This window comes from Asterias amurensis, chromosome 16 (genome assembly GCF_032118995.1).
Source record: "Asterias amurensis chromosome 16, ASM3211899v1".
Lineage (NCBI taxonomy): Eukaryota > Metazoa > Echinodermata > Asteroidea > Forcipulatida > Asteriidae > Asterias > Asterias amurensis.
In genome coordinates, this window is record NC_092663.1 from 5685222 (window position 1) to 5712941 (window position 27720).

Here is a 27720-nt window from a genome sequence, read left to right on the forward strand (position 1 = left end):
GTTGGTAATTACTCAAAACAATATTAAGTTAAAATCTGACTTGGTAACGAGCATTGGAGAGCTGTTGATAGTTTAAACATTGTGTGGAAAACGACTTCCTCTGTAGTAACATAGTTTTTGAGAGGTAATTTCTCACTAAAAATAGTAAAAGACTTCTAAAAGCACACAATTTCGTCCAACAAGGGTGTTTTGTTTTTTTTGTTTTTTCTCACAACTTCGATGACCAATATTGAGCCAAAGTTTTCACAGGCTTGTTTGTTATTAAAATGATAGGATACACCAAGTGAGAACACTGGTCTTTATGTCTGTGGTCGGGGACCATGGTCGGACGAGAGGACGGAGCCTGCACCGAATAAAAGCCGAAGCCGTGGTTTCGAAAAGGGCTTTTAAATAAGTCATAACTGTAGGGCGCCACCTTCCGGTGACATTCTTGTAAGTCGTCACTAACACCGACCGACCGACGACGACGATGTACACAATCGATGAGTGCGGAGTGTTTGATAGTTTGTCGGCAAAAGGTAAGTATACTCCTTAATTAAGGAACACGTTGCCTTGGATCGGACGAATTGGTCTATAAAAAGCGTTTTAACCCTTTTTTATAAAATGCATATGGTTGGAAAGATGTTTTAAAAGTAGAGTACAATGATCCACACAAATTTGCCTCGAAATTGCGTGGTTTTCCTTTTACTGTGCGAACTAACATGGTCGGCCATAAATTAATGGGAGTCAAAAATTTGACTCCCATATCCGCATTATTATTATATCCTCCCCTTACCAGTTTTCACGCTATTATGTCTTTTTCTTTGAATTGGGAAAATAATAATGATGCCCTATATCAACCGATGCCCTAATTATCTTCTTTTGTTAATATGAAGTATGAAAATATATATTAAAACTTGATGGACATTGAAATGTTCACACTATCTTCGCTGACTTCAACTGGCCCCATTTGTTTTTAGTTTTTCCTGTTTTCACGGCAAAAAAGAAAGCATGGTTTCCCGGTGAAGCCATACATGGAAGAAACATCTGCAGTGACTACAAGTGTTCTTTGAGACTCTGTGTATGACTCTATAGCCAGCAGTTGTCTTTGTTTTATTCAAAATATTTTTTTATGAAATTTTAAAATTACCATGGTAATTTGCACAAAAAAAAAATAATAATAATTTAATAAAAAGTGGCTTTCAAATCTGATTTTTATTTCTTTTTTCCCCTTTTTTTCTTAAAATTTATAATAAAGCGTATAAATAAACAGTGATAATTGAATCAACAAGCTGATGTTTAAATTTTAATATTAATAATAATATTGATATGAGGGTTAAAAAAAGAAAATCTCCAAAAATATTAGAAAATGATATAAGGCACATGGCTTCTTTAACACATGTTTAAGCCTCTGTATTTTTTTTTCAGAATGCTCAGCAAAATAATCAGTCACATGATTTGATCATCATGAATTGTGAATTGAAATAGTGTTTGATGAAACTTTTTCGGTGGGCAAATATTTTTATATGGCCTCAACATTATGACATATTTTTGTACCTTGTAGAAATGCCTAAAATACCAAACTTTTTGCATTTTACAAGTGCAAATAACCAGTGGAGCCTTACGTGTTTCTAAGTTTTGGTCAAGGGAGAGGAGACTCTTTGCTTGGCAAATAAAACCACACAATTTTTATCTAGGGACTGTTTACATCGTGCACAGAGAGGTAAAAGATTTGCCACAATTTCAAGGACACCTCGAAAACAGGACCTCCTACGATAAATGGCCGACCGTGTTAGTCGACGAGGTAAAAGGAAAACCGTGCAATTTCGAGGCATGTTTGTGTTGATTATTGTATTCTACTTTTGCAACGTCTTTCTACCCATATGCATTTTAATTTTTATAAAAAACGGTTACAAATGCTTTTCAAAGACCAACTCGACCGATCCAAGGCAACGTCTTCCTTTAAAAGTGGTCATAATTAATAGTCTATTGATTTTGTTTTGTTATTCATTTGTTCGTTATTTCACACTACACTTACTTCATACTACACTTCGGTAGTATTTTACACACTTACACTTGGAGCTAGCTGGAGTCTAGCCCCATAAATCGGTCCAATAAATCGGTCCAATCAACTCCGTATCCTTGGCCCCAGCACCACTGATATCAGGGGCTGGTCATCTCGCCACCTAGCAAGCTCGCCACCAACAAAGTCGCCCCCTGCAAAGTCGCCCCCTAACCGGCTCGCCCCGAGTTGTTACAAAGTCGCCCCCTGACAATGTCGCCCCCTAGCAAAGTCGCCCCCTGACAATGTCGCCCCCAGCCAATGTCGCCCCCTAGCAAAGTCGCCCCCAGAAAATAGTTAAGGGTTAGGTTTAGGGTTAGGGTTAGGGTTAGGGTTTAGGGTTTAGGGTTAGGGTTTGGGTTAGACCTTCCACAAGCACATTACTTCATACGGATTTTTTTCTGAAAATGTTTTAACTAAACTGCTCACAAAAAGTAAGGAAACTTTTTTCAATCCGGTATATTTGTTATTATTTAATACTCTGTTTGTATATGGTATATATCAATGCAAAGCTGAACTGTTCCTCTTTAAAATGATACCACATTTGCAATGATTACATGTTGCTGAACTTGGCTACACGAATAACAATGAAGCAAAGTCACAAATCAAATGTGCCAAAATTACCGTTGTCTGTGCTAAATGGTCAATAGGTAATGCTCAATAATCAAACCGATCAAGATTTTCAGAACCGTTAATGGTTTACACAAAGATTTGCACACGTGAGCTCATCCGACACAATTAACCCTCATCTCTTGAAAAACACCTTGTTTGATGGGTATTTGCAAGACGATATTCTACAGCAATTTGCAGTCCCATACTTGCAGACTCTTGGACCAAAATGCCATCTTTCAAGATGACAACGCTCGCCCCCATCGAGCCCGACTGGTGACTGACTAACTGAACAATGTTGGGGTGCACCGTGGATTGGCCAGCCAACAGTCCAGACCTGAATCCCATGGAACATCTGTGGGACCAGCTTGGCCTCGCTGTCCGCGCCAGAACCACCAACACATAACTGTGGCTGACCTAACCAGGTTCCTTAATGAAGAATGGAACGCCATCCCTCATCATCAGCGCATCACAAGACTTTTATGCAGCATGAGAAGAAGGTGCCAGGCTGTCATCAACGCCTTCGGATCATCCACTCGTTACTAAACTTCTTGTATCAATAAAGTGTATTAAGATCAGTAAGTTGTCTTGCTCTATACCAAACTTCTTGTCTCAATAAAGTGGATTAAGATCAGTAAGTTGTCTTGCTTGTTTGAATTACAGTGTCAATTTGATTGTCCACACGGTAACACAAAATTGCTAATTTTGGCACATTTGATTTGTGACTTTGTCTCATTCTCATTAACGTGGTCAAGTCCAGCAACATGTAATCATTGCAATTGTGGTATCATTTTGAAGAGGAACAGTTCAGCTTTGCAATGATATACCCATATACAAAGAGAGTATTAAATAATAACAAATATACTGGATTGAAAAAAGTTTCCTTATTTTTTGTGAGCAGTTTATATTTTTTTACCATAATTATTGTAGCCTTATTTATTTTCCGAACAACATCTGGGGGCGACTTTGCTAGGGGGCGACATTGGCTGGGGGCGACATTGTCAGGGGGCGACTTTGCTAGGGGGCGACATTGTTTGGGGGCGAGATTGCCAGGGGGCGACTTTGTTTCAACCCGGGGCGAGCCGGGTAGGGGGCGACTTTGCAGGGGGCGACTTTGTTAGTGGCGAGCTTGTCAGGTGGTGAGATGACCAGCATTCCTGATATCAAAACCTTTCGCTTCCTTGGAAAACCATCTGCAACGTTCTGCATCATGAAACTTACCCATCTAATGCTTCAGAAGTTGCAGATAGCACTACACTTGGAATTGTTCAAATAGGTATCACAGATTTTGAGTAAAAATCAAGTGAATTTTCTCAACTAACGCTCTTTTACCGCTAATGCCGATATGCCGATTGTCCCCCGACCGTGCGCAGATTTTTTTCGCAGGACAAACTTGTAGAACCATCTGCACACGTTCGTCCTGGGAAGAAAAGATACCCAATCTGCACTTCATGTACAAACATATGCACACGTGTCTGGGAACTACAAACAATGGTTCCCCAATCCGTGCTATAAGGTTTATCGCGATTCAGAAACGCAATGCATTGTGGGAAGGAATATGGGGCAGTTTCTATGCAGTTTCTACGACTCTCGCATGCAACGCCTATACCTTTGTGTGGGTTCAACAGCGCCCTCTCTTGATATTTTGCTATTCGCGATAAACCTTACGGACACGCGTCTGGGAACTACGAAAAATAGTTCCCAGACGCGTGTCCATATATTTGTACATGAAGCGCGGATTGGGTATCGCTATACTTTTTTCAAATCAGCGTTGATGGGTGAAAGTTTCACGACCGTTAGCCAGCCAGAACCGAAGTTTCATGTGTACTGTACACCTAAAGCTTTCCCCAACCTACTCAATATACATTCATAATGCTTGTATTTCCCTTTTGTTGATTTATGTTCAATAATTTCTTCAAGAAAGGCAATTTTCTACTCGGTACTTTCTATTGCTGTCCGTTGCTTCGTTGTCGCGGCACACGTTCTGTATCAGTCGATGACCTCACGGCGCATGACCAACGATCGGTGCGCATGACAACTCGACGAGGTGGGACAAACCATTCTGTGCAAGGGGTGTTACAAGTAGGACTAGTTACAAGGCTACTACAACACAATGCATTGGACAGGTGTCAAAATATAATTCGTAGTTTCACCACACGTGGCTGTGCCGTTCGAGAAGAGCGCACACATTAGTACACACATAACAGTGCATTATATTTGACACTTGTCCCACGTCGTTGGGTTGTCATGCGCACCGATCGGTGGTCATGCCGTGAGGTCATCGACTGATACCAGCGAGCACAGCGCTGGTTACTCCTAGAACTATTTCGGTTTCGTCCGGCTATCGTCTCCCGTAACGGGAGACGATAGCTGGACGAAACCGAAATAGTTCTAGGAGTAAGCGCTGGTATGTGGTTGCAAATAAAAATGAACCTTACCTTATGAGGAGAGGTAGACAGAATGGTTCAAGTATCAACTATTCACTCAGATCAGTTAACAATTCTAATTCTTGCACTTCTTTGCCCCCCCCCCCCCAATTTTAATCTTTTCCCCCACTTACCCCCCCCCCCAATGAAAATGTCTTACACCACTGCGAGACTGCATGGTTAGCAAAAATCCGCCTTGTTGTCTTTCAATGGACTTGGACGATTCCATTACACCGCAGGGGTGGTACATGCAAGATGATTATTACCATTTTATGTGCCTTTCATGGAGTTGAAAACAATATTATACTTAAATCTCCCCTTGTGTATTAACTTCCATTTCCAGAGTGGCGACTTAGTTACTTACAGGAAAGAAAAAACAGCAGCTAAAACCAAAAATAAAAAAATTCAACTGAGCCCTCAGAAATTACCCCAGTGGTGTAGTGGAATCGTTCAAGTACATCGAAAGACAACATGGCGCATATTTCCGTTTGTTACTAGACTCGGGGTAAAAAAACACTTTTTTACAATTAAAAATACAATATTTTTAGAAGTTTGAAAGTGATTTAGATGCATATGACTCTTGTGCATATATTTACGGTTGACTTATGAAATGATCTGTTAAAGTGCATTTAAAAATTGTTGTCGTGAGTTGTCATGAGGGGTTGTGAGGGGTCGTGAGTTGTCAGTATTTAGTGTGACCGCAATAAAGGATTTGTGCATTATTTTGCACATAGAGTCTGCAACTGCAGATTGCTCAAACCCGACTGCGTTCAACCTTCAACAGCATCCACGCAACCAAGAATGCAAGATTAACCAAATGTGGTTGTGGTATTTGTCTCATTTCCAACTCCAAATACAATTTACTCACACAGTAACAGTACACCCTGACCTGACTAACAAAAAATGGCATTGTCCTGCTGTCAACTTCTCCAAACTCTTCCTAACTTTTCTAATCCTAGGACTTAGAAGTTCAGTTCCGTAGGCCTATCCGAACATAAAGCAATTTGAACCCACCCTAAGTTAGGATAGGTTACTCGTCCTAACTCAAGATAGGATTAATCCTAGCGTTTTGTGAAATCGGCTGCTGTCATATTATGACTTAGGCTTAACTATCACTATCACTATCAGTCTACTGCGAGTATCTTTAATTCCAACAAATGTTTTTTCTTTCCTTTTTTTCTTTTTTAAACTACAGTTTTGTGATTGTAACCTGAAGCAGCAGAGTTTGATTGATTGATTGATCGATTGATTGATTGATTGATTGATTGATTGATTGATTGATTGATTGATTGATTGATTGATGGCTGTAACAAGTAAACCCCCCGTTGTGTATGATGCATTATGGGAAGACAGAGATGTACGCTTTGATATAAGTACAGCGTAAGTACATAAAAACGTCATTACAAACTGTTATTGACAAATGTAACACTAATAGATTGGGATTGCTTACAAAGGCAGTTGTCTCGAATTGAGTCATAGTCTGCTTTGTTGTCACACATTACACATATACAATGAAATTCATTTTGATTTGCGAGTCTAAAAACATTAAAATTCAAAAAATACAATTTAAACTAAAAACACATTAATTATAGCCAAGCTACACAGTAACAAATAAACAGTTTGTGCACATAATGCAAAGAAAACAACAGTAACAAGTTGCAGACCACCAGCAAATATCTAGTCAAACCAGAACATTTTGGACCTCTAAGAAAATAATCTTTTGAAAGTAATCTTTGTCAACATTAAAACTTCAGAATGCAAACACCACATTTCTACAAATATCTTTTCAGAGCCAACACTCCCTCAAAAGAGATTTTACAAATGGTTGTACCCGCAAGTTAACTATTCATATTTATAGTTACTCTTATGTTCACCGCAGTTGACTACTGAATGTTTGTTTTCCTTCTACAGGCAGATGAATATGAGATCAGGAGAGAGGATAATTGATCTTCTTGATTCAGTGGAAGACACAAAGGGGAATAATGGAGACAAAGGTATACTTCTCAGATATTATCACACCCATTCAAAATTAAGTGTGTCTTCATGGTGGTCAGTGGGGGTAGTACAAAATGTAGCAACCCAGAATTTGTAGAAGCCATTTTTCCTCCATGGTAGCCCTGATGAGATTTTGAGTCACGGCACAAACTGGAAAAATGATTAGCGGGCTAGTGGCAATTTCGACCCCTGGCTACCAATACAGTCTAGAATAGATTTTAAACCTTTAGTTTTCATTTATCATTATCATTGAATGCCTTGACTTGGCTATCATCACATACTACCCTCCTGACTCCCCCAAAACTAAGTGGTATGGTTCCCGCTCTTTCCAACATGCAGCAATTCAGTTATGGAACAGTCTTCCAGAGGTTGTTAAACAGGTTGAAAAAATGTCTGTTTACTTTGTACAACTGTTTATTTTCCCTTCATCAGCGCATAGGGTACATCCCAATGTCTCATAATTATGATTGATTATGATTGATTATGAATGTTTATGATTTATTATGATTGATAATGATTTATATGATTGGTTATCATTGATAATGATTGATTATGATTGATAATGATTGATATGATTAATTATGATTGATTATGGTTGATTATGATTGATAATGGTTGATTATGGTTGATTATGATTGATAATGATTGATATGATTAATTATGATTGATAATGATTGATATGATTGATTATGATTGATTATGATTGATTATGATTGATAATGATTGATATGATTGATTATGATGCAAGGTCTCATGTAGTTTATGATTATGATTGGTTATGATTCCAAATGAAATGTTGGATTGGATTAATTAGCGCTTTGAGGCATTGCATAAGGCGCTTTAGAAATGTTCTTTTATTATTATTATTATTATTATTATTATTATTATTATTATTATTATTATTATTATTATTATTATTATTATTATTATTATTGTTATTGTTATTGTTATTGTTATTGTTATTGTTATTGTTATTGTTATTGTTATTGTTATTGTTATTGTTATTGTTATTGTTATTGTTATTGTTATTGTTATTGTTATTGTTATTGTTATTGTTATTGTTATTGTTATTGTTATTGTTATTGTTATTGTTATTGTTATTGTTATTGTTATTGTTATTGTTATTGTTATTGTTATTGTTATTGTTATTGTTATTGTTATTGTTATTGTTATTGTTATTGTTATTGTTATTGTTATTGTTATTGTTATTGTTATTGTTATTGTTATTGTTATTGTTATTGTTATTGTTATTGTTATTGTTATTGTTATTGTTATTGTTATTGTTATTGTTATTGTTATTGTTATTGTTATTGTTATTGTTATTGTTATTGTTATTGTTATTGTTATTGTTATTGTTATTGTTATTGTTATTGTTATTGTTATTGTTATTGTTATTGTTATTGTTATTGTTATTGTTATTGTTATTGTTATTGTTATTGTTATTGTTATTGTTATTGTTATTGTTATTGTTATTGTTATTGTTATTGTTATTGTTATTGTTATTGTTATTGTTATTGTTATTGTTATTGTTATTGTTATTGTTATTGTTATTGTTATTGTTATTGTTATTGTTATTGTTATTGTTATTGTTATTGTTATTGTTATTGTTATTGTTATTGTTATTGTTATTGTTATTGTTATTGTTATTGTTATTGTTATTGTTATTGTTATTGTTATTGTTATTGTTATTGTTATTGTTATTGTTATTGTTATTGTTATTGTTATTGTTATTGTTATTGTTATTGTTATTGTTATTGTTATTGTTATTGTTATTGTTATTGTTATTGTTATTGTTATTGTTATTGTTATTGTTATTGTTATTGTTATTGTTATTGTTATTGTTATTGTTATTGTTATTGTTATTGTTATTGTTATTGTTATTGTTATTGTTATTGTTATTGTTATTGTTATTGTTATTGTTATTATTATTATTATTATTAATTACAGGTCGTCTGATTGTGACTAACCTGAGGCTCATATGGCATTCTCAATCCCTACCGAGAGTTAACTTATGTAAGTATGTATATTTGGCTTGCGGTAACACCATGGGCATATTCAGACAGCGGACCAGTTTAACTTTTGAGGTAGTTGGTTCCCCTTGCTTTCAGACAGCTTTGGTTTTAAGAGGTCAAAGCAAAAAGCGACCCCATAGCCCTGTTCATTGGTCACCGTGTGTTTACGTAATGATTACGGAGGTCAATGGGTCGTCTGTTTTGAGTAAAACCGGGTGTGTTTTTTTTTATTCTGTCCACACACAGTGTAAAAAAAAAACACCCCAAAGCGGTCTAAAGATAAACCCCTCGCTGGACGGTCTATCTTTTGTGGGTTGACCTCGATTCGGTCTAACTTTAGTATCATTTAGACACACAGAGTTGAACTCGATCGGGTTGAACCATGAGTTAAACCGACTTTAGTACTGCGTCTGAACAACCCCCATGTGTGTATTTACTTACCAGGTAGAGTTTGTTACATGTACATATCACTTTAGAGTAGTGGTTGTTCTGAGAAGAACTAGCGATTTTAGAATAACCACTACAGAAAAGAGATTTATGTACATGGTGTCACCTGATTGTACTCCAACCTTGCAAAGTTTTAAACCCTACTTAAAGGCATTTGACACATTCGGCAGTTACTCAAAATATAAATTAGCATAAAACTTACTTTGTAATGAGTAGTGAAGAGCTGTTGATGGTATAAACCATTGTGAGAAACGACGTCCTCTGAAGGTACATAGTTTTTGAGAATGAAGTAATTTCTCAATAAAATATTTGAATTGAATTCAAGACCTCAGCTTAGTTCTTGAATTCAAGGCATCTGAAAGCACACAACTTGTGCGTCAAGGGTGTTTTTCTTCCATTGTTCTCTCGCAACTTTAACGACCTATTGAGTCCAAACTTTTATAGGTATGTTATTTCATGTGTATGTTGAGATACACCAAGTGAGAATACTGGTCTTTGACAATTACCAATAGTGTCCAGTGCCTTTAAGAGTTCAGTATGTACCATAATAATAGTTGGATTCATATGCTAAATCTCTTAATTGTGATTGTATTAATTGCAGCTGTTGGATATACATGCATCATCAACATCACAGTACGCAGTGCACATTCTGTAAGTCAAACATTTTGTCCAGGCTTTCTCACTAGGATTTTTCCCAAACTGGGATGCATTCCAGGCCTGACGCATTCTATACCCAATTTGGTCAAAGCACCCCTGAAACAAAACAAGGAGTTTTTTGCAGTATTCGACAGATACAGATACATCCCATCTGAAGGACAAAGGGTCTTGCTTTAATGACACAAGTGTCATGTGTCATGACTGGGACCTGAAACCACACTCTGCTGAACAGAAACACCAGAGCCCAATAACATAGAGCTGGTTATAAGCACAAAAAGTAGCTAAGCTTAACAAAATTAGGCTTACCACAAAAGGGTTACCAGCCAAACTACCAAGTCACACGTATAATTTGTGACTGGTATCCTGCTCTTTTTTGCTTAGCAGAAAATTGGGCCCAGAGCTTGAGTCCGATACGCTTGACCACTAGGTCGTTGCTCTACCGTGCAATCTGGAACATTTTAAATCTAGAGCATTTTAAATTGTTTCCTTTTATGCTTTAGTTGTATTTAATCTTAAATCTAAAAATCCAATCAAGTTTCTATTTGATGTTCGTACCTTTCTTAGAAACTGCGAGGGCAGGCTGAAGCATTGTACATTCTAACCAGATGTAATAATACACGGTTTGAATTCATCTTTACTAGTGTTATACCTGGCTCACCTAGACTGTTCACTACTATCATGTCAGTACACAGGTAAGTCAAACAATAGGGCTGACTGTTTTTTTCTTATTTGATATATAACTTAAAGGCACTGGAAACTTTTGGTAATTACTCAAAATAATTGTTAGCATAAAAACTGACTTGGTAATGAGCAAGTGAGAGCTGTTGATAGTATAAGACATTGTGAGAAACGGCTCCCGCTGTCTTTGAGAAAGATGTAGTTTTTCACTCAAATATCAAAAGACTTCAGGCCTGAAGCCTTTTTAAGCTTCTGAAAACAAACTAACCTGTGCAACAAGTGTTTCTTTCATAATTTTCTTGCAACTTTGATGACCAATTACATTGCAAGTCAAACTTTTCACAGATTTTTTATTCTATGCATGTTGAGAATACTTGTCTTTGACAATTACCAAACGTGTCCAGTGCTTTTAAGTGCCATGGCACACGAGGCAATTTACAGGCAACAAAGTTCCAAACAATCTCCAAGAAGAGAAAAAAGGTCAATTGTTCACCTCACTTTTAGAGAATAAAACTAAAATGTCTCCTGTGTTTATGAACCAGTCTTTTTGCGTGTAATGAAGATGGCTGACTCTAACCAAGCTGCCAGTAAAAAATTCTGTTTATATACCTCACACAGATTCTCGTCTGTCATTTCATTGGTGGATTAGGCATCATGTGTCATCCTTTATTTTGCCATACTGCCACAATGTTCCAAACAAATTATATAGGAGTCCTGTATGGATAACTGTAGGATGCCTTGGATGCACCGCCGGTTTGTCCAAACGAGTCCAGGTCATGTCACAACGGACTAAGAGAAGCCTATCGCCCTGGTGTTCCTGGTTTGATTAGTTGCATATCACACCACAGCACCTTGTAAACCATGGTCCAATGAAGAAAGAGAAGCCTATCGCCCTGGTGTTCCTGGTTTGATTGGTTGCATATCACACCACAGCACCTTGTAAACCATGGTCCAATGAACAAAGAGAAGCCTATCGCCCTGGCGTTCCTGGTTTGATTGGTTGCATATCACACCACAGCACCTTGTAAACCATGGTCCAATGAACAAAGAGAAGCCTATCTGCGTGGTAATGACTGGGTTGGTGGCTGGCGCTGTTAACGGACCATTTGAGCTTTTGATGGTTCCCATCTCTTTCGTGCGTTAATCACATTACTGATCTTTGAGACCAGTGACTCTTTTAAATAATGATCTGTTCAGCGCCTTCACTGGGTTCAAAGGAGGCAAATGATTGGACGATAGCTGTTCTTTGTGCATTAAAACGCGCGCATGAGCTCAGCGTCAGTTTATACGTGCGCACTTGTTACACGCGCGCACTCAAAATTTATACATTTTCAGCACACGTGCGCGAAGTTGCAATGAAACTAACACGGATATAAATAAGCATGCGATACAGTGCAACACGCAAGGTTTACACAATGTATGCTGATTTAGTGGCCACTTATTTGCTATTTTCCAAAGCCGGTCTTTATACCACCGTTAACACTCCCACACGTGACCGGGTTTTTACCAATCAGAGACTTGAAACTAATTTGTTACTAATATTTCACGCTGCTATTCACCATTTAGATATCAAAAACAAATTTGTTGAGGGAATGATATGTACAAATGTATGTTTACAATATTTCTTTTCTTTTCATCCCATCTTTGTAGGGCATATGAGACATCTAAGTTATATCGTGATCTCAAACTCAGAGGAGCTATTATTCACAATAAGAATTTGCGCTTATTACCTCTAGAACAGGTTTATAATAAAGTCAATGGTGTGTGGAATCTCTCTATTGATCAGGTAAGTTATTTGGTTTTGTGAAATAACTTCTATTCAACATTTTGCGTTACAAGCCTGACAGTCATGTGTATTTTCTTCCCAAATACAAGCCCGGCCTTTCCACAGACCAAATTAGTCTTGATACCTGACTATTACATGATATGAAAATTGACTTATTTGTTTGATTTGATTACAGGGGAATCTGGGTACATTTTTCATCACTAATGTCCGGCTAGTGTGGCATGCGAACATGAATGAAGCCTTCAATGTCAGTGTTCCTTATCTTCAAATGGTAAGATCTAATCAATTACTCACTCTATTTACAATCTCTACAAAGATAAAGAGAAATTGTATAATGTAGATATTGGTTTGCAGTAACACTTTGGGTGTATCTACTTGCTGGGTATGTTCTTGATTTCCTACATGTGTACCTTCCGCCCAGGTAATCGTTAAAAAGCAGGACAATCTTTTTCGAGAAGTCTCCCGATTCTGAATATATACTCTGCGGTAGTAGAATATAAAGCAACACAAGTTCTCTAATGAACATAATCTACCTGGCAAGTAGATACACACATGGTGTTACTGCTAACCAAATATATCTCGATACCAAGTTTGTTTTGTTTTAAAATGGGTTTGAAGACAGAAATATTTCAAGGGATGTTTTCAAATTTTCCAATTGTGACGCTGGAAAATTCGCTTCACTTTCGCAAATTGCTTTAAACATGTACCTGGCCTAATGAAGTTGAGTTGGAGAAAGAAAATGATTTATTTGTTATCTGACATTGATGTTGTGTTATTTGGCGAGGAACATACATGTAAACCAATTTTGTGAAAGAGACGTAATGTCAGGAAAATGTTAAATGAATTAAAACATTCTGTTCATGTTTGGTTTACAGCGGAGCGTCAAGATCAAAGACTCTAAGTTTGGTGTGGCATTGGTACTTGAATCCTCAGTTCAGGTAGGTAAATACATACACCCAGATTTTACAAAGATGTTGGTTGCGCGATTGACCGATTGTTGCACGAACAATAGATCTTTCAAGATCGGTCAGTGAGATTGACTGATCGCACCCAATTCTAACATTGTATTCAATGGTATCACTAGTTTTGTAAGACCGATAGCTGTTCTTATCCTTGCAGACACCAGCCTAGCTTGTTAATGATATGTTTGTTATTTTACAGAGTGGGAGCTATGTTCTTGGTTTTCGCATTGACCCTGCGGACAAGCTTCAAGATGTAGTGAAAGAGATTCAGTCCCTTCACCGTGTGTATAGTTCTAGTCCTATATTTGGTGTGGAGTATGAGTCGGAAGATCGGCCTCAGACAGTTGAAGAGTTAATCATAGAGAACCCTCAAGACGGTGTGGACATAGTCAACGACGATGAACAATCAGATGCATTTGCGGTCAGTAATTTATGTCGTGTTTTGTTACATTCTCGTGTTTTGTTTAAAGCATGAAGCTAGCTCAATGTTTAAAGGCACTGGACACGAGTGGTTTTAACTCAAAATGATTTAAGCATAAAAACTTACTCGGTAATGAGCAATGGAGAGCTGTTGATAGTATTAAACATTGTGCGAATTAGCTCCCTCTGAAGTAACATAAATTTTGGTAATTTCTCACTCAAATATTGAAAAACTTTTCAGGCAACCAGTTCCAGGCAATCTCCAAAAAGAAAACGTATTCACAGTTTAAGGTGTTCACATGGCATTGTTACCACTGGTTGTGAAAGTTGTCGTCAAAAACTTTAGATCCCTTAGATTTGAAAAAACAAATCGTGCTTGTTGATCTACTTAGTGCTGAGGAGACTGCTCTCAAAAGTTCATTGGAATCTAGAACTTGTGGGGTTACCAAAAGTCGCAGTACTCTACCAAAACAAGTTCAATGGGAATACTACGGTTTTACACAGTGTATTGGCGCTACCTTTATCTGTGTTGTACTGTTTTTGTTAACAGGCCTATTTCGCTGACGGTGACAAACAAAAAGACAGACCTCCAGTGTATTCTGAAGAGCTTGGTCTTGCCATTGAGAAGCTCAAGAATGGATTCACCTTGTCTAATCTATGGGAAGTAGTGGAGCAGAAATGAGCAAGATGGCGGGATGATATCATCAGCACATAGAGTTATACATAAGAACTAGAGGGCGCACTGTTGATGCTGCTTGCACAAACGCGACGTGACCGCAAGATGACAAGCGCGCCGTTCTGTACGCCCGTTGAGTATGTCATACACGTTTGAGTTGTTTTTATTGAACACTCACGCGATGCTGTTTGTTCAACTTACAAAATGACCGCAAGAACACACGCTGTGAGATGGCTGTTTTGTCAACTTAGAAAATGGCCACCTGCGCGCATGCCGGGGCGCGTATATAGGCCAGTGCGCCCTCTAGTTCTTATAAATAACTCTATGCATCAGCATCACATCACTCAGAACGAACAACCCTCTAAATGCTGGCATGGTATTCTTCCTACTTAACACTTTAGAGACCGTTCACTTCTGTATAACACGCCCAGACAAAATTTTGTCAGTGAAAATAAAGTCAATCCAAAATACATGTACTGCGATGATACAACCATTCAATCTGAAGTGTTGTAGAAATATTACTTCTATTATTTGTAAAATTAGTTTGATGTGTTCATTTGTACAAAGTTTGAAATTCTATTTATATTGTTCTTTAATGTTTTACCTCTCATACAATCATTATCATCATCCTTCGTCCTTGGACGGATGAGTAGAAGCATTTTTGATGAAATGGTGCCGGGTTGCTTTATCCCTCATAAGTTGTTGAGTCTCGTTTTGATTGAGATTTGCTCATACAAACAACTTGAACAATTACATTTATAAGGAACTATAAAACAAGTATTTGTGATTGAAACAAATTTTCTTAAAGACCACAACAATCGCATGAACCTAAAAAATTATCACGGTTCTTATTTTTTCTCTTTGCAAAAGGAAACCAAATGGCAGAAAATTTAATTTCAAAGGGTGGTAGAGGTTTTGAGATATCGTCAAAAATCAGTTGTGGTTAATGTCCAAGCTGGAAGAATGATACATAACTGATACACACAATCTCAGATTAAATTAAGGTGGATAAAATCTGATCATAATTTTTTCCATAAACACATTACTTCAATCCTTAAAGTGAAATGACTCTCTAAATACATTTTATTATCAAAAGCTGCTGTGTTTTGATGCAGTTGATTTTGTTTAGGAGTGATTGTCAAACAGATATCTTCCCCATAATGTACAATACAAGGAATACAAAAATCAAAAACTCACGGATGTGGACATCATCTTTATGTTTGTTGAAAAATACTTGTTTTATTCATCAATATACAAAATAGAGTATTTCATAGCAAATGTGCATCATTATAATTTGTGGCATACAATCCGTTTTTAAGACTTTTGTTGTACAAATCATTGCAATCAAAAACGGATTCTTTTCCCCACATTGATCACTTAATGTGGAATACTTATAATTCCCCAATTTTGACCTCACAGAAATTAATTGAAACGATAAATTATATCTCTAAAGTTATCGTGAAATATTTCATTGATATGTTTTTAGTATAAAATATAAAAATCAGAACTTTGGATTTGTGGTTTGAACATCTTGCAAAGCTTCCAGTGTTATTTCATCTCTAAATCTTTGATGACGAACGAGCGCTGACACTCGCCTATCCCGTCAGCCATTTTGGGAGGCATAATGTTTGCAAAGGAAACCAAAATGGCAGACAAGATAGACATGCATTATGCAGAGGTGTGTTCCATATCATGCAAGAGGATAAATATACATTTTAGATAAAACTCTTACAAGAATGGCATCTAAGCTGTCATCTTATTTGTGTTCATGGACTTCAGCACTGTTTTGTAAATCATCTTGAAAGTGTTTTGTATATTTTTGTCAAGAAGCTTCATAAATATAAAATAGATGCACCATAATGAAATGCTTTACTTTGGTCAATTTATTTATTTGTGCAGGTGTGTGTCAATCTGTTGAAGTTGAGGAATTTTAATAAAAAGGACTGCCCAGGCCCAATTTCATAGAGATGCTTAAGCACAAAAAGCAGCTTATCACAACAAAATGCTTACCAGAATAAGGTTACCAGCCAAAACAACATTGTCACATGTACAATTTGTGACTGGTCCTGCTCATTATTGCTAAGCAGGAATTTTTAAGCAGTTGTACTCATTACTAAGAGGAGTTGCCCCGGTGTTGCTGGCAGTGGCTACTGAGAGAGCTGCAGCACTTTGTAAACTCTTGTAAGATGATACTTATATGGGTCTCATAATGCAAGAACATCAGAATTAGGTATGTCAACAATAATTGATGAAAGTGCTTTGCGACTCTCATAGATAAAGCAATATACAATAAAAATACAAAAATTATAGTGATTTACACATATCAGTTCATGGGTAAAACAGTAATATTATTTATTCGCAGTGCAAATTAAATGTCAAAATCTCATTATAATTCATGAACACAATACAAACGAGATCGGGAATATTTACAGCAAACATTTTTTGGAAATTTAGATTCATGGTTTTTTTTTGCTAGCCTACTTCTGGTACATTTCAATTTACAAAAGTATGTGTTTCTATCCAACAACTCAAATTCGAATGAAAAGTACAACACTCTAGTCTTTGAATGAGGCTTGGACATGTTCTGTTGGAGAAGATAGAATGATTTGTCAAGGGTCACAACACTTTGTGGGTGTGTACAAACCGTCCCTGTATTCAAAAGCATTACTAGTTCATGAATTGTCAACTGTAGTTAATGATAACATGCTTTCTGTTCTAACATACTCTTCTGTTTTAAGTTCATCCTTATCGTCAGGAATGTCTTGATGTCTATCCTCATGTTCTTTGATATCACTTTCTTGAGCTTGTTCGTCTCCTTTTTCCACATTCTCTCTCTCAACATCTTGTTTATCATCTTTTAGATTATCATTAAATGCATCATCCCTTTCTCCTGATTCAATGACTTCATTACCTTTGTCATGAAGACTGGTAGTATCTTGTTTGTTATGTTCGTTGGTAGTATCTTGTTTGGTAGTATCTAGTTTGAGATGAGCACTGGTAGTACCTTGTTTGTTATGTTCATCGGTAGTATCTTGTGTGGTAGTATCTTGTTTGTTATGTTCATCGGTAGCATCTTGTGTGGTAGTATCTTGTTTGTTATGTTCATCGGTAGTATCTTGTGTGGTAGTATCTTGTTTGTTATGTTCATCGGTAGTATCTTGTGTGGTAGTATCTTGTTTGTTATGTTCATCGGTAGTATCTTGTGTGGTAGTATCTTGTTTGTTATGTTCATCGGTAGTATCTTGTGTGGTAGTATCTTGTTTATGTTCATCGGTAGTATCTAGTGTGGTAGTATCTTGTTTGTTATGTTCATCGGCAGTATCTTGTTTGTTATGTTCATCAGTAGTATCTTGTTTGGTAGTATCTAGTTTGAGATGACCACTGGTAGTATCTTGTCTATCGTCTACTGATGTGAGATTATCTTGATCCTCTTTTAATGATTCATCATCTAGCCCACTATCATCATGTCGCCTTGTCTTATCATTCTTAGACGCATCGTCTGAATCCTCCTTGACTCCATCTCTTTCTTGATCAGGTTCTCTTGCAATGTTCTCTTCATTTGATGGGGATTCCTTCTGTACCCTGCACATGTAAAACAATAATAAAACAAATAATAATAAGTTCTTTAAGATGTTAAATTTCCATCAGGGATAAAAACAAAACCACATCAATGTGCTTTACATTAGTGCCCTGGTCATTGGGCCAATAACATTCCTTTAATCTTTCTCAGCCTTCTTTGGAGTATACATCCCCAAGCAACCGTAGCGCTCCAGTGGTATTCAAACATAGGATCAACCTCTACCTTTGCAGGTACCCATTTATGCCCCTCGGTGAAGAGAGGCAATTATAGCAAAGCAAAGCATCTTGCTCAAGGACAGAGGTGTCACGACTGGGATTCGAACCCACACTGATGACTTAACCACTAGAACTTGAGCTTCATGCTCTAAACCACTCAGCCATGACAGCCAAGCAGAGCCACATTGTGTAACCTGCCCCAACGCTGCTACATTAAGGTACATATGGAACACATCAAAGTCTCGGCACTCATGGGGTGACAGGTCTATTTCTTCAGCTGCGCCACGCATCTGGAACTCTCCACCACTTAATCTTAGATCTTGTCTCTGTACCACAAAATTCAAATCTCTTCTCAAATGTCATCTTAAGTCACAAGGTTTTCACAGAGTAATTTTGTTTTGTCTGTTTTCTTTTACTGCGCCTTGAACACCCACCAGGGTGGATGAGTGCGCATTACAAGTCTTTATTGTTATTATTATTATTAATATTATTACTACTAAGACAGGATGGATTACCTGAGCCATTCAGGAGTTCTCTCTCTACAATCAGTACATGTTGGATGCTCTTTTTTCTCATCTTCTTTCTCTTTTGCCTGTGACCGTTGTGCATGAATATGAATATGAACATGAGTGCAAAGGAACTACTTATGTTTCACTGATGTGCAAACTGTATAGACTATGGGTTAATAATAATAAAGTGCAACCTAGGTTTGAAGCCCGGTTCAGACAGGCAACTCCAGTTGATACTCCTGCAACGGGAATGTGGTACAAATTTTACTTCCTGCGGGCCGGAAGGCGATACAAATTTTGATGTCGCAAATTTTCCAGAAAAAAACTTACATCAGTTGCCCCGTGCTGAACTCCTGCGAAACATTCACTGCAAAAACAGCTCTGTGAGGTAAACATTTGTATCACATTCCCATTTGAAAAAAAGTATAAACCCGGCTTAAAGTACATGAAAAGTTTGACAACAATAACAAATTATTTGGTTCGGCGTGACTCTGGATCGCCTGTCTGAACTGGGTTTATTTATTAATGTGTGGTTTACCTTATCTTAATGGTCTACATGTATATCAAATACATCAACTATTCTACAAATTTTGCTTTTGTATTTACTTCACATCTCTATTAACTTTTACTTCTCTTTTGTTTTTATCTCAAAGCGCATAGGGACTTCTCTGTGATTGTGATATGCGCTCTACAAAAATGGTTCATTATTATTATTATTACCATCAGTCATGGCACTGACTTATAACACCATAAAGGAACATTCTCATATAAATGCATGTGAGTTGAAAATGGAATGACAAGCAGATTTCATCTTCAATGAATCTTTTACTTCTCTTGATCGGGAAGATGAATAATACTACTCTGATCTCAAAGTGATTTTTCTCTGTATTTACCTCCATCTTTTCTTGAACATACTTTCTCGCTGCTTCACGATCATCTGTAATAAATAAACAAGAAATTCAGGTAGTCAAACACATGAGCAGAAACAAACACACACTTATTCCTCTACACATATAGACCAGTCCAACAAAATTAGTAGCGCCATCCATTGATAAAATTTAACAACTGCAGTGTCTTTGTGCATAATCTAGGCACGGGAAGACACAGCAGCAATGGCGGGCGCCGTGCTCAACACTTGCATGCCCCTATTGGTGTATTTGATAATGAAACAAACGGTTATGTAAACAACAGATATGAAGGTATGATAATACAAAATGTAGGGCCTAATTCATGCAATAATGTCACATTGGGGAAAGGATAAAGTAAGATTCTCTGTGACATCTCGACTGTAAATTTGCTATTATGAAATTGTTTGTTTTACTTAGCCATGAAACATTTAACAATTTGATCATACAGGTTTTCGTGTCATTGATACCAAAATGTGATTTCAGTATTTTCAAATGTTTTTAATACATTGATCACTTGATTATTTTGACATACATCATCACAGAATAAGATATTCCAAAGATTATTTTCAGTCAGTCAGTCAATCAGTTGAGCAAGAGGTTGTCTTCAGCCAACGCCTTCTTGGGAAACTCTGCTGGTCGTCTTCCACGCATCCCGGCCTAGCATCAGCGTCCTAAGCTCAGTTGTTTCTTGTTTTGTTGCGTCCTTCAGCTGATCTAGGAATATTAGTCTCATCCTTTACTTGCCCCCGTTTCCATCAATAGTTTCCCAAACATTACAGAAAGTTGCATCAGTGTGGGAATAATAGTAAGAAAAGCATAGCCTCTAGAGTATGAACCAAGAATCAAATCTTACCATTGTCTTCTGCATTTTTCCAGGCATATTCCGTATTTAAGATGGCATTTACATGAGGAGAGACGTGAGCAACTTTCCCCTGAAAAAAAAATGTTTAACAGTTATTTTGGTCAATGGTTTGCAGTCATTGTGTTGCAATTATTTCAACATGCATGTATGATGTATAAATAAAAACTATTTTTGAGAAAGGAATTGCAATCAGTACAAAGACCCCTTTGACTTTATACCTTTACATTTGACAAGGCTGTCTGATTATCCAGAACTGGACCCAATTTCATGGCTCTGCTTACCGTGGAATTCTGCTCTTTTGGCCCATAGCATCGTGCTCTTTATAGGGCTTTGTGTAGAGTTATGTGGTAAGCAGATCCATGTAATTTGATCCTGATCAGTCAAGATCTGTTGTGGTATGTATTACACCACTGGACTACTGGATCTGTTGTGGTTACTGACAACACTACTGGGCTGAACATTTATAAGAAACACAAACAATAATTAATTGAAACTTACCAAGTCAACATAATCTTTAGGTGTAAGATGAGGTCGATATCGATGGACACTGTGAATCCTATTGACAGATACTTGACTCTATTCCAAATAAAACAAAACAGTCAAAAAATTACCAAATACCAATCATTACATATTAGTTTTGGTTTTATAGCTTACACTGATGTGTGTTCCAGTAATCTATGACAAAAATCACAGGCATTCTACTCAGTGGGATTGGAACCCATGACCTTTGCAACTCTAGAGCAGTGTCTTAGACCACCTGTGAATGCCCGGTCATTGTAAAGGCAGTTTGAATCCTTTGTTTTAGCAGTGGGTACCGCAGCGACCCTTAGTGTTATTTAAAGACAGTGGCCACTATTGGTAATTGTCAAAGACCAGTCTTCTCAGTTGGTGTATCTCAACATATGCATAAAATAACAAACCTGTGGAAATTTGAGCTCAATCGGTCGTCGAAGTTGCGAGATAATAATGAAAGAAAAAAACACCCTTGTCACACGAAGTTGTGTGCCTTTAGATGGTTGATTTCGAGACCTCAAATTCTAAACTTGAGGTCTCGAAATCAAATTCGTGGAAAAATACTTCTTTCTCGAAAACTACTCCACTTCAGAGGGAGCCGTTTCTCACAATGCTTTTTACCATCAACCTCTCCCCATTACTCGTTACAAAGTAAGGTTTTATGCTAATAATTATTTTGAGTAGTTACCAATAGTGTCCACTGCCTTTAATAATTCTAGCACTCAATTTTGGGTTGAACAAAGACAAATTGACTAGAATGGGATATGAAACTGCGACCTCCGGATTAACATGCCTGGAGGTCGGAGGTCGGATCCTGTTTTAGTAAACATTTCGTTAGTCATATGCAACTTTGATGACCAATTGAGTCCAAATTTTCTTTGAATGTATGTTTGGATACACCAAGTGGGAAAACAAGTCTCTGACAATTAAAGGCATGTCCAGTGCCTTTAAAACACAGCAGAACAACAATCTTGACAATATATTTGATGATCTTACCATTGTAGTCTCAGCATTCTTTGTAATACGTTCAATCTCGGAACCCTTGACTCTGGACTTCAACTTGCTGTTTTTCTTAATTCTTGGTGAAAGTTCAGTTTCATTAGACTTGTCCCCATCTTTTGAATTCTGCGCTTCTTTCTTGTCTTGTTTGGTGTCTTGGTTCTTTTGTCTTGTAACTTTCTTCTTAGCTTTCCATTGTTGTTCTGCAGCTTGAAGGTAGCTTAGCTCCAGCTGCACCTACAAATTAAATTGACCACCCATTGCATTATAAAAACAACATTCTCATACATAAAGCCATCATATGATAAGGTGCTCCCTAGGCACTTAAAGGGATGCTGCAGTGAATTCAAATAAAACAGTTAATTTTGCTGTCATTTATTTCTGATATATGTGTTGAACATCAATAAAATGTGTTTTGTTTTTTCCCCGATGTATCTCACTTGCGTAATTAGCGAATAAGTCATGCCCCCCTTTTGTGGATTGTTACCACGGGAATTTAACGTCGGGAATTTAAACATATCGTCGGCAAAAAGAGTCTGGTCCCTAACTACACGCGCCTAGGTACCAGGCCCACAGTGCACACGTCTCTATATGCACACAGCCAGGGGGCCCAACGGCGCGGATTCCCGACATGACGTCACATGAAGGCTCCCTTTTAGGGGCGGGTGGGTTCCCCTAATCTCTTGAAAACCACTTTTAAAATACTTGCGCATTAAAAATATATATATATATATATTTTAGGTTTAAAAAGTCATGTTCAATCGTTTAAATTTTTAAAAAACCCATTGCAGCCACCCTTTAAGGAACTGGACGAGTAACTCAACCGATCTGGAGATAAGACTAGTCTTTAACTCTGTATGAAATCCACCCCTGGACTCAATTGCGATGACGTAACTCTCCTCCCGCCATCGGGAGGAGGGTTACGTTATCGCAACTGCCCTGGACTACAAACACAAAGTGTTAAAAACTGTAAAGAAGAGACAATATCTTACTACTAGTGGTGTTGTTGTGTGTATTCCTTTACCAGAGGAATCAAACTCATTCTCTACACGCTGTCTGTTGAAATAGTCCTCTCTGTGAAAAAAAAAAAAAAATCAAACATGTCAAGTTGTCGGAACAAATTGGAGACTGAGGCTCGTTTCAAATCCATGGCTTCCGCTTTGGATTCGGCTTCAGGCTTCGTTCTCTCATCTGATGCCCTGATGAGCGTATACGCAAAGCACACTTAATGGTAAAAACAATCACAGGGCCTGAGCCCAATCTGAAGTCAAAGCTGTAGTTTCTGCAATGGACAATGGTAACCTTACAGCACTGGTCCTGCTAGACTTGAGTGCTGCTTTTGACACTGTTGATCACAACATCCTTCTCTCTCGGCTCCAGAATCACCTTGGAATAGAGGACACAGCCCTAGCATGGTGCAAATCGTATCTAGCAATAGAACTCAGCATGTTTGTATTGGCACCGCGGTATCCGACCCTGTTGTTTTGAACTACTCTGTGCCACAGGGGTGGTCCTGGGCCCGCAGTGGTTTATGCTGTACACTTTACAGATTCGTGACATCATCCTGAAATTTAATCTGAATTACCATGTCTATGCAGACGACACTCAGCTATACATCACGTTTAAATCTTCTCAAGAAAAAGCCAATGCATCTATTGCAAGACTTGAGAAATGCATCCAAGAGATTCAACGTTGGACACAACAAAACTTCCTGAAATTAAATGATGATAAGACAGAGTTCCTTCTATTTGGGTCACGTCAACAGTTAACTAAGGTTTCAGTGCCATACATTTCCATCGGTGATGCTCAGCTAGCTCCCTCGCTGCAAGCTCGGAACTTAGGGGTTATTTTTGATTCATCAATGACACTTCAACCACACATCAACAACATCGTTCGTCTGTCATCATACCACATCTGGAATATTGGTAAGATTCGTTAGTACTTGGACAAAAGTGCCACTGAAAAGGTCATTCACGCATTTGTTACTTCTCGCCTTGACAATGGCAATGCTCTTCTCTACAGTCTTCCTAACAACCAGATTTCCCGTCTTCATTGCCTCCAAAATACTGCTGCTCGCATTGTGACAATGTCTAAGAAATCCTGTTCCATCACCCCCATTCTGAAACAACTACACTGGCTCCCTATCTCTCAACGAATCATCTTCAAGCTGATGCTCATTGTCCACAAAGCACTTAATGGCAAGGCTCCCCTCTATATTTCTGAACTTCTCCAAGTTTACACTCCATCAAGAAATCTTCGATCAAGTTCCATGCTTCTTCTCATTGAACCCAAGTCTCAACACTCATGGGGAGACAGGTCTTTTTCTTCAGCTGCGCCACGCATCTGGAACTCTCTACCACTTTATCTTAGAACTTGTCTTTGTACCACAACATTCAAATCTCTTCTCAAAACTTATCTAATGTCACAGGTTTTCAAGGACTAATTTTTGTTGTGTCTGTTTTTCTTTGTTTTGTTTTTGTTTTGTTTTGTTTTGTTTTGTTTGTTGTTGGTTTTTTTAATACTGCGCCTTGAACACCCAGCAGGGTGGATATGTGCGCATTACAAGTCTTATTATTATTATTTTATTATTATTATTAAAAGGCCTTTGTAAATATGGATCACTTCTTACAAAATATATCGTAGGAGGTCCTGTTTTCGAGGTGTCCCCAAAATTGTGGCAAATCTTTTACCTCTCTGTGCACTATGTAAACAGTCCCTAGATAAAAATTGTGTGGTTTTATTTGCCAAGCAAAGAGTCTCCTCTCCCCCTTGAACAAAACTTAGAAACACGTAAGGCTCCACTGGTTATTTGCACTTGTATTTTGTAAATGCAAAAAGTTTGGTATTTTAGGCATTTCTACAAGGTACAACATTATGTCATAATGTTGAGACCATATAAAAATATTTGCCCACCGAAAAAGTTTAATCAAACACTATTTCAATTCACAAATCATGATGATCAAATCATGTGACTGAATATTTTGCTGAGCATTCTTGAAAAAAAATACAGAGGCTTAAAGAAGCCATGTGCCTCATATAATTTTCTAATTTTTTCGAGTTTTTTATTTTTTAACCATCATATCAATATTATTATTAATATTAAAGGAACACGTTGCCTTGAATCGGACGAGTTGGTCAAAACAAAAGCGTTTGTAACCGTTTTTTATAAAATGCATATGGTTGGAAAGATGTTTTAAAAGTAGAATACAATGATCCACACAAGTTTGCCTCGAAATTGCGTGGTTTTCCTTCTACTGTGCGAACTAACATGGTCGGCCATTTATGGGAGTCAAAATTTTGACCCCCATAAATGGCCGACGTGTTAGTTGACGAGGTAAAAGGAAAACCACGCAATTTCGAGGCATGTTTATGTGGATCATTGTATTCTACTTTTACAACATCTTTCTACCCATATGCATTTTATAAAAAACGGTTACAAACGCTTTTCAAAGACCAACTCGACCGATCCAAGGCAACGTGTTCCTTTAAAATTTAAACATCAGCTTGCTGATTCAATTATCACTGTTTATTTATACGCTGAGTTATAAATATTAAGAAAAAAAATGAAAAAAAAAAAAAATCAGATTTGAAAGCCAGTAATTATTCACATTTTTTATTATTATTTTTATTTTTTTTATTTTTTGCAAGTTAACATGGTAATTTTTAAAATTTAATAAAAAAATATTGTGAATAAAATGAAGACAACTGCTGGCTATACATGTATAGTCATACACAGAGTCTCAAAGAACACTTGTAGTCTTCCATGTATGGCTTCACCGGGAAACCATACTTTTTCGTTTGCCATGAAAACAGGAAAAACTCAAAACAAATGGGGCCAGTTGAAGTCATCAAAGATCAGTGTGTGGTGTGAACATTTCAATGTCCATCAAGTTTTAATATATGTTTGCATACTTCATATAAACAAATAAAGGTAATTAGGGCATCAGTTGATAATATGGCATTATTATTTTTTTCCCAATTCAAAGAAAAAGGCATAATTAATAGTACCGTGAAAACTGGTAAGAGGAGGATAAACGAAGTAAACATTAATTTTCTTCTTCTTGCCTATTGTCAATATGAATGCTGGTCATCTCGCCACCTGACAAGCTCGCCACCAACAAAGTCCCCCCCTGCAAAGTCGCCCCCTACCCGGCTCGCCCCGGGTTGAAACAAAGTCGCCCCCTGGCAATGTCGCCCCCAACAATGTCGCCCCCTAGCAAAGTCGCCCCCTGACAATGTCGCCCCCAGCCAATGTCACCCCCTAGCAAAGTAGCCCCCAGATGTTGTTCGGAAAATAATTAAGGCTACAATAATTATGGTAAAAAAATATAGTTAAAACATTTTCAGAAAAAATTCTGTATGAAGTAATGTGCTTGTGGAAGGTCTAACCCTACTCCTAGAACTATTTCGGTTTCGTCCGGCTATCGTCTCCCTAACCCTAACCCTAACCCTAACCCTAACCCTAACCCTTAACTATTTTCTGGGGGCGACTTTGCTAGGGGGCGACATTGGCTGGGGGCGACATTGTCTGGGGGCGACATTGTCAGGGGGCGACTTTGTAACAACTCGGGGCGAGCCGGTTAGGGGGCGACTTTGCAGGGGGCGACTTTGTTGGTGGCGAGCTTGCTAGGTGGCGAGATGACCAGCCCTCGTCAAGATAGCCTCTGAGGCTATAGATAGGCAAGAGAAGAAGAAGGCTGCACTCAAATTCAATACTATTGAATTTGAGTGCAGCCTTCACAGGGGTCTTTTCGCGCATTGATAGTTTTTATAACAAAAAACAGGACCTCTCTAACAGTAACATTAACATGTCTAACTCTAACTAGTAACTTTGCTTAGTTTACTTCTTATTTCCATGGTCCTCATGGAGCAATAATATTGAATATTCGATTCGAAGGAGGAAGTAAATTAAAATGGGGTGAGTGTCTTGCTTTTACTTAAAACATTATTAAAAAAACACAGGTGTTAAGACCAGGTCTCACACCGACTTTGCTGACCAGATACACCAGAGCTTAAATTAAGTATTTAATATTATTAATATTATTTAGTTACTTTAAAAATTAAGTTAAAAAGCAAAGTGAACAGGTGAAAGTCTAGAAGAAAAAAAGTTAGTTTACTTACAATTTAAGTTTGACAAGTTTTGCAACTTTATCACTATCAGGATCGCCTGCCATTCTACTTAAAATCGGCCAGTTTCAACAAAAATAGCATTCATCACTCTCAGAAAAGTAAAAAAGAAAGAAAAACATCAAAAGTCTTCATTATTTTGATAGAATAGCGTCTGTTGCGTTGACAACGGACCCCCTAAAAACTAGTTATTTATTAAAAATCACACTTTTGCACGCAGAGACTGCTGTTGGTATCCAGCATGATTGTTGTGTATAGTTGTGTGCAGTTCTTATAGCTGGTAAACTAAACAGTTGTT

General features: G+C 37.4%; 2 protein-coding genes across 3 annotated transcripts; one reads left to right on the forward strand and one right to left on the reverse strand.

The window, feature by feature from the left end:
• The first annotated feature begins 360 nt into the window (after window positions 1-360).
• Window positions 361-16736, forward strand: LOC139948777 (BBSome complex member BBS5-like). Its single transcript, XM_071947099.1, has 11 exons — window positions 361-518; window positions 6272-6456; window positions 6988-7070; window positions 9019-9084; window positions 10132-10181; window positions 10752-10879; window positions 12516-12651; window positions 12827-12922; window positions 13527-13589; window positions 13813-14034; window positions 14584-16736. Exons 2-11 carry the CDS (start codon window positions 6377-6379, stop codon window positions 14713-14715), a joined length of 1056 nt encoding a protein of 351 aa, XP_071803200.1. The 5' UTR covers window positions 361-518; window positions 6272-6376; the 3' UTR covers window positions 14716-16736.
• A 150-nt stretch (window positions 16737-16886) lies between these two features.
• On the reverse strand, window positions 16887-27654 carry LOC139948776 (uncharacterized). 2 transcript variants are annotated; one of them, XM_071947098.1, is made up of 8 exons: window positions 27417-27654; window positions 23288-23369; window positions 22293-22532; window positions 21282-21359; window positions 20775-20853; window positions 19907-19950; window positions 19020-19096; window positions 16887-18291 (listed from the first exon to the last, which is right to left on the reverse strand). In XM_071947098.1, exons 1-8 carry the CDS (start codon window positions 27467-27469, stop codon window positions 17382-17384), a joined length of 1563 nt encoding a protein of 520 aa, XP_071803199.1. In that variant the 5' UTR covers window positions 27470-27654; the 3' UTR covers window positions 16887-17381. The 2 variants fall into 2 exon arrangements, with proteins under 2 accessions (XP_071803199.1, XP_071803197.1); XM_071947096.1 differs by having other exon boundaries at window positions 19020-19102.
• Window positions 27655-27720: the final 66 nt, after the last annotated feature.